Source organism: Centruroides vittatus, unplaced genomic scaffold, assembly GCF_030686945.1.
Source record: "Centruroides vittatus isolate TY-2023 unplaced genomic scaffold, ASM3068694v2 contig_743, whole genome shotgun sequence".
In the NCBI taxonomy this organism is placed as follows: Eukaryota; Metazoa; Arthropoda; class Arachnida; order Scorpiones; family Buthidae; genus Centruroides; species Centruroides vittatus.
Genome location: NW_027122479.1, coordinates 207,162 through 214,637, shown reverse-complemented (window position 1 = coordinate 214,637; position 7,476 = coordinate 207,162). Strand labels below are relative to the sequence as shown.

The window sequence follows — 7,476 nt, the reverse complement described above, 5'->3', positions numbered from 1 at the left end:
TTTATAATGACGTAACAAGTATTTTGGTAGTAGTGGTAGGTAGAACTATTACATAAATTATCAAACTTATGACATTAAAAATATTTAAATCGTACATAAAATTATAAAAGCAATCGAAATAATATAGAAAGTGACAGAAACTTACACTGTTATAATTAAAATAATCGTAGTAATATAGTTAGATCTGATAATAATATTGCACTGTTCAGCTATGTAACTGAATTATGTAAAATAGTAATAGTATAAGATAAGACGATAGTAAAGTTATAGCAATCAATATTAACTCTTACGTAATAATACATTATTGTTAAGTATAACATCAATTCTATGATGTATTTTTATGATTTTATAAATAATTTAAACGATAATTATAATTTACATTGTTAATAATTATTAGCCTATTTATTCTAGGTATTTTAAACGTTTAAAATTTACTAATTTGAAATATAAGTTTTCATCGAAACATATTTAATTATAGTTAATTTGTTACTATTAATTACGCAATTTGAATAATATTAATTTGAATATTTTCACGTAAATGCAATCTAATTTTTGCTGCTTTTAATGATTATTTTAAAATCAGATTTAAAAATAATTAAATTTTATTATAAAATTTGAACTTAATTACAATTAACGATCGTAAATCTCTTAATAAAACAGTATTTTACACTCGAAGGCATTCTGACTTACAAACGTTGAAAAAGTTGCCAGAGTTTGGTTTGAAAAATTACTTTTAATTGTTAAAAAAGAGGAATATTTATAAATAAATAGATTTTAAAATAAAAAGAGAAAACCGTATATTTACAGAGAAGAGAATGTTGTGTAACTGGAGTTATCCAAGCATTGAAAGTCACAGTTGGTGACATAACGTCATCGCAAATGTTCGACATTAGATTGCGGACCTCCCGTAGCGAAAGCACATTAACGTTTTGTTGTTACAGATAAAATTACAGCTTAGAATTACATGTCTGTCACTTCGGTTTGTTTACAGAAATCTTTCAATTTTACAACTTCGTTTTAAAACTTTAAATATTCATTGTTACATACACCGTCAAGAATGTCGATGAATCCTTTCATGTGTATCGTGTGCGTAAGTATATAAACGCCAAATAAATACGTTTTAAATGATTTTTTGACAATTTAAACGTAAAAATAAAACTTTTTAAGTGACGAATTTTCAAAATTTAATTGCATTTAAATATTTTTAATAACGTTTTAAAAAACACGTTAACTTATTTTGAGATTTGATACTATTTTTACGATAAAAATGAGAATTTTTCGAAATTTAATCACGCTTAAAGTACTTTTTAAAGCTAATCGTTTGTTTAAAATATTAAATTTTCTAAATTCAACAATATTTTTAGCATTACGTGTATACATTATTAGGAATTTAAATGAACTTTTCCATTTTAACCGTGCTAAATGCATCAAAAATTGCTGATATTCATTACTTTAAAGAAATTAATTTTTTTAAATGAAAGAAATGTACGCTAGTTTACCGAAAATAAGTAATTCATTTATTGTATTTTTTAGTTTTGTTTAAAGATTTAATTATATATTAAACTATTAAACACGCTATCAATCGTTTGTTAATATTTCAGCATTTCGGGTGTTTCTAAAACTTAATTTTTATGCATAAAAACTAATTAAATGTTTAGATATTTGTATAATTTGACTTTTAAAATTATATTACACATGCATATTTCACAATTATTGCTATTAAGTTGATTAATTTTGAGTTATTTGAAAATATATTAAGTAGCTTAAAACTCACTTTAAAGTTAGAAAGTTACATTTTTAATGAATAAAACATAGTTATAATACTATTTTAGGGTTATTTTTGCATAATTTTACTTTTTTAAAATTATATTCAACTGCATATTTTATAATTATTGCAACTACAGGCTAAATTGACAGTTTTAAACCATTTAAAAAAGTATAAAAATTGGCGGAAAACGCACTTTAATGATGATAAAGCACATTTTTAATAAAGAAAAAAATGACTTTTCTAGTAGAAAATTGCCCTTTTGAGGGTAAGGAAATTCTCTCCCCTCTCAACCGCACCCATAAACTTGATTACGTTGGGTATATTTAGAGTAACGAATCTTCCTAGCGTATCAAAAGTAAACATGATTCAGCTAACCTGCCTGGCGGAATTTACTAACATTTAATAGTAGCTATACTACAAGGACAAAAGAACACGGTTATTAATCATGTGACCAATAGTGTTTAAAGTTCCTGGCTAATGCCATCAACTTCGTGTGAAGTAATCCCTAACGGTTTGACATCTGGCCATACGAGGGACATTTTCATTAGGGAAATGGACAGTGCAGCTGATTATAAAGCCCTACCAATAGAGCAGGAGATGTGGAAGGACAGTACCGTCAATCATACAATAAACTAATCGAATAACCGGTTATTTTAACCATAAACTTAACACGAGAATTTGTTAAAGATTTTATCCACGTTAAACCCTTTTGATGTATCTTTTGTCTAATTTTATTTATAAATTTTCATAAAATTTTAATAATAATTAGTTAATTTAAGTTCTTTTATCCGATAATCGATTTTCAGGTTAGTTTCCTGTGTTTAACAAAGCGTAAATATGTTTAATATGTCGTACTGTTATTGACGTTAATTAAGTTTGATGAGAAAAGATTACACTCGGAAAATGTTTTATCATCATCTACTGTAACTAAACTATAATAAATTATGTTAATTAAACTATTTTATTTAAGAATTGTTATGCAATTTATCACGGATATTCGCTATCAATCTCCCATTCGTAATCGCCACAGAAACCATTTAAAATCGGTTGTGCAGGGATTCCTCGTCTATAAAACAGTTTAAATATTAAAAGTTAAAATTTAAAATAATTTTTAATTTATTTTATTTTACTTTTTTTTTGTGGATAACTTACCTGAGCATTCGGCATCTGTGCTGATCCAAACGGAAGCTAGCATCATCCGTATTATTCAACGATGCATGACTCCATAATCTTTCTGCCACAGCTGATGCTCTAGGCCTTTTAAGTTAATTAAAATGATTATAATTAAGTCTAATCCCATTAATTTATACTTATAAATAAAAATTGTACCATAATCTGGCTATGAGATTAGTTCCGTCTACGTATTCTCCCCACATACACGCTTCACCTCCAATCACTAAATTCTTCTCCTCTTCGGTTCCTGTTCATTTTCATTAAGGAAAAACGTTTTAATAATTAATTATCAGTCAAACTTTTAGTTTTTATATTTGAAGCATTACCTGGGAATCCTCTAGGATCACAATTATAATATTTTTTCCAATCTTGTCCGTAATCTATGTAATTAAGATACCAACAAGCTGATAGAACCATTTGATATCCTTTCTTAGCTATTGGCGTTATGTATTTTTCCCAATAATCCAAATTCGGATCAAGATATTTATCCTTCCAAATTTCTACAATTGTATCCGGTGCCATCTAAATTTAATGCGAATAAAATTAGGGAAAACTACTTCCGGGCAGCACCAAAAAATTATTTTAGTCTACGTATAAAAAATTTACCGTTACGCCGTTATCTACAGGATCTTGCCACGTCATGTACTTGTAACCAACGTCTTTGACCACTTTAATGGCATTTCTAACGTAATATTGCTCAATCTCATTATAATCCTTCATACCATTCTTTTCCATAAAGGCTTTTATATGTGGGTTCGATTTCCTACATTAAAATTTAAATTTAACTAATCAAATTCACACTTTGAAATTTAAAGCGGATTTAAATATTTAAATTTGATTGGTGAAATATAACCAATTAAACGTCAACGATTAAATTTAATCAATAAATTTCAAATATATCGATACTAGAATCTGATTGGTTAATAAATTTAAAAGGTTTTTCTGGTTTAATTGACTCGATTTTATCGATAAATGTCCAGTGTTTTTATTCTATTTATCTGATATTGAAAGTATATAGAGATCAATCGGCACTTTACCAGCAGGCATAGTAAACTTCATCCATTCCAAGATGCATGTAATCATCAGGAAACAAGCTTCTAACTTCTCCAAATAATATTCTAAGAAATTCGTAAGTTTCATTCTGTATTGGGTACAAAGTTTCAGCTTCAGAATGTTCAGGATAATTAGTTGTGTAGGGTTTATCTGGTCCTTCTCCATAACAGGGCGTTAACAGATCTGCGGGATGTCAAACAGTTTAAGGGAAAACTAATTATGTTTAATGTTAGTTAAATGCATACTTACGTGGAAAGGCTCGTCCCAGAGCATAAGCGTGTCCCGGTGTATCTATCTCAGGCATAACTCGTATACCTCTCAACCTGGCATACTCGATGATGTCTTTCATATCTTTTTGACTGTAAATGTGTTTTTGACTGTAGGCTCCCTTAAATATTATTGTAATTTAGTCATTTGAATATAAAATGAAATTTAAAATAAGATTTTGACTTACTAATTTGGTAAGATTTGGGAAGATTTTACTTTCGAAAGGGAATGCTTGATCGTCTACTAAATGCCAGTGGAAAACGTTGAATTTATTAAAAGCCATCGCATCCTATAAAAATTATTTTAAAAAATAATTTCAAACGTAAAATTTAAATAAATTAATATTTAATCCAATCGGTGTAAATTATATTTAATTTTAAATTAGATCACACCAATCGGGACTGAATGTAGTTTTCGTTGTTGAATTCGAAATTTTTCGAGAAATTGATTGGTTAAAGTTAGAAATACCTTAAAATTTAAATATTAATTTAACCAATCAGTTACGTCGATAACATTTTAAATTTAAATCTTAGTTAAATTAAAATATAAAAATTTAATCTAATCATATTTAAATATATTTAAATCAATTTTCCTGAAATGTATTAAAATTTAAGTATGAAAAAACGCAATAATAGCAAAATTGTATCCAATCAAATAGAAGTAGCTACGACGTTAAATCTAATAAACCAATAAGTGATATATATTCAGATTCGAACATGAAATGAGACTAACCAAATTTTGTTTTAGCACTTTCATTGGTTGGAAATGTCTAGCAGTATCCAATAAGATGCCACGATAGGTAAAGGTAGGGAAATCATCGATTGTTGTCTTGTTAATGTAGTACTAAACGAAGAAATGAAACAAATAAATAATTTTTCGCAGAAATGTCTCGATATTTTATTTATGAAGTTAGAAATTTATTACGACTCGAGTCTTGTCATCTTGATAAACTAGTTGACTGAATGTTTCAAGGCCTACAGCAAATTAATAAACAGTACATTATGTTAATTAGAAAAAGATGTAAATATTTAATTTATTTACTATAAAATTCATCAGTTAGTTCAAAACATGATTCTAAAAATTTAAATATTGTAATGAACAATTTAATTACGGTAGTTTAAACTTTAATTGAGTTAGTTTAAACGAACGTAGTTAAACATAAATAATAAAACGTAATGTAAATATAAAAAACATTTTTAAAAAATTAGAATTTAAACTATTCTTATCACCATTCAGTGAGTAAAATCAGCAAAAACCCCTTCGTTCTCAACTAAATATCCGAATTAAATTAAAAAATTTAAATTTATTTACATTTAATCCAATCAGAGTTGGTAATATTTGAATTTGAAATAGATTGAAGTAATAAAGTTCAAATATGTTTCATTTTTTAAATTCAAAATGTTTTTAAATATCTGATTGGTTTACATTTAACCGAAATTGAAAACGTAAATCATTAGTAATTATAAAATATTAGAATTAATATTTCAATAACGAATTGATATGAGGAAAAGCAGCCATTTTATAAGTAAAGCGGTAAAGAAAAGAAAGTTTAAGCAGCATTTAAAGCAATTTCGATAATTTAACTTTCAATTTACTTCAAATATCTTTAGAATTTATCAAACAAAAGTTTAAAGTATAAGCTTTAATGATAACTTAACATTAGAAATGCATTTCTTAAGATATAAACTCACCTTTGATTGCACCCCACACTGTTTTAGATGTAATTTTAGCTTCTCCGCTATCAGGAACTTCAATTTTATCTAAATTTATTCAATTAGTTATTTTCGAATATAATAATCAAATGGACGTAGTGAGATTTTAGTATAAACTTACAAGATTCGTCATCTCCTAGTTTAGGATATCCACAGGATTTGTCCTCAACTTCGACTCCTAAACCGGTTAGCTGTGGTACAGAAGCATCTTTAGTTCCTTTACTGTCGGGAAAAGCGTAATTTCTGTACCTCCACAGTCCTTGATCGATAATATCGCAACTTCTAGCATTCGAAGTAAAGACGAAATTTTGAATGTCTATTGATAATCTTTTGTGAGAGGAGATCCATACTTGTGGATGAGGCCAGGGTGAACCGGGTGGTGCTCTTCTACCCTTTAATTAAATGTTTAATAAACTAGATAATTTAGTAATCAATAAAGGCACTAAACTATAATTTATATATCCCAAACCTCTTTATAATATTAAGTTTTATATTATTTACTCTTTACGTTAATGAGGCTGTAAAGAAAACTGAGCGATTTTTAAACTAAAATTTATTATTTAGAAGATTTTATTTTGGAATTTTGAAGTGCTTGGACAATAAGCATACATTGCATTTACTAAATATTTGATATAACCTCGGGAATTTCTTTAATCTTAGTCTAGTTTCCACAGTCGGTCAGTATTCAAATAAAAATATAATACGCCCTTTTTAAAATACTGTTTTGATTTTTTAATATATGGGTCTTGAGAAGGTAAGTAGACCGGGCCAGGTTCAACCTGTAAAAGGTTTTATCTATATTTCTTTAGGCTAGTAAATGTCTCTAACGTTTTTGGTTCGTTTAACAAAGAAACTATGTTAAACTAATGATAAACATTGGCACGTATCAGTATTTTATCATAATAAATATTGGAACAGTCTGTACGTTTAACATGCATTTACTATGATAATCATATCAATTAATAATTTCTAAATTTCTACGCAAACGTCTTACTTACAGGTAAAGGTAAACGCGGTTCTATCCAAGTTATGAACCCATTTATGAAGCAGAAGGCTGACAAAAGTACTAAAATGGTATATACGGATGACATGATGAGGCCTTGGGGACGAAATTAACTCCAGCTATTTATATGTTTTGTTTCTCCAGATAATCTTTAACCTGTTCGGATAATTTCTCACCTGTTGTCTCGCTATAAACTTTATCACTATCAATTCATTATCTTATCGTTGAAAAATAGATAATAATACTTTTATTATTCAAACAGTATTTATAAAATTATTATATGAAAAGCTTATAAAGCTATTATTTCTAAAAATTTATTTTTAATTAATTATTCTTATATATTTTGAGGTTGAGAAATATAATAAAAAATTGATAAGTATAATTAATTATTTTCGTTACGGGTATTAACGTATTTCGTAAAGAAAGAATCTAGTGTTTTTCCTGTCGATAAATATAGAATAATCTTAGATAATGGCAGAAGAAACAGAAGTTTTTCCTCC

The 7,476-nt window shown here is 27.3% G+C and overlaps 1 protein-coding gene across 1 annotated transcript; it reads right to left on the bottom strand.

Moving 5' to 3' along the window:
* Positions 1-2,710: 2,710 nt before the first annotated feature.
* On the bottom strand, positions 2,711-7,114 carry LOC136981099 (beta-hexosaminidase subunit alpha-like). The gene is made up of 13 exons (XM_067277361.1): positions 6,972-7,114; positions 6,095-6,365; positions 5,953-6,021; positions 5,186-5,235; positions 4,994-5,104; positions 4,449-4,550; positions 4,244-4,382; positions 3,979-4,177; positions 3,548-3,704; positions 3,268-3,463; positions 3,098-3,188; positions 2,921-3,025; positions 2,711-2,834 (listed from the first exon to the last, which is right to left on the bottom strand). Exons 1-13 carry the CDS (start codon positions 7,062-7,064, stop codon positions 2,756-2,758), a joined length of 1,662 nt encoding a protein of 553 aa, XP_067133462.1. The 5' UTR covers positions 7,065-7,114; the 3' UTR covers positions 2,711-2,755.
* Positions 7,115-7,476: the final 362 nt, after the last annotated feature.

Bases quoted from the DNA above. Each gene is read 5' to 3' on its own strand.
- LOC136981099 (XM_067277361.1), bottom strand. From the start codon at position 7,064: ATGTCATCCGTATATACCATTTTAGTACTTTTGTCAGCCTTCTGCTTC. The intron at 3,464-3,547 runs GTAAATTTTTTA...CATTAAATTTAG, and splicing joins CTGTAGATAACGGCGTAACG to ATGGCACCGGATACAATTGT. The intron at 2,835-2,920 runs GTAAGTTATCCA...ACTGTTTTATAG, and splicing joins CACAGATGCCGAATGCTCAG to ACGAGGAATCCCTGCACAAC.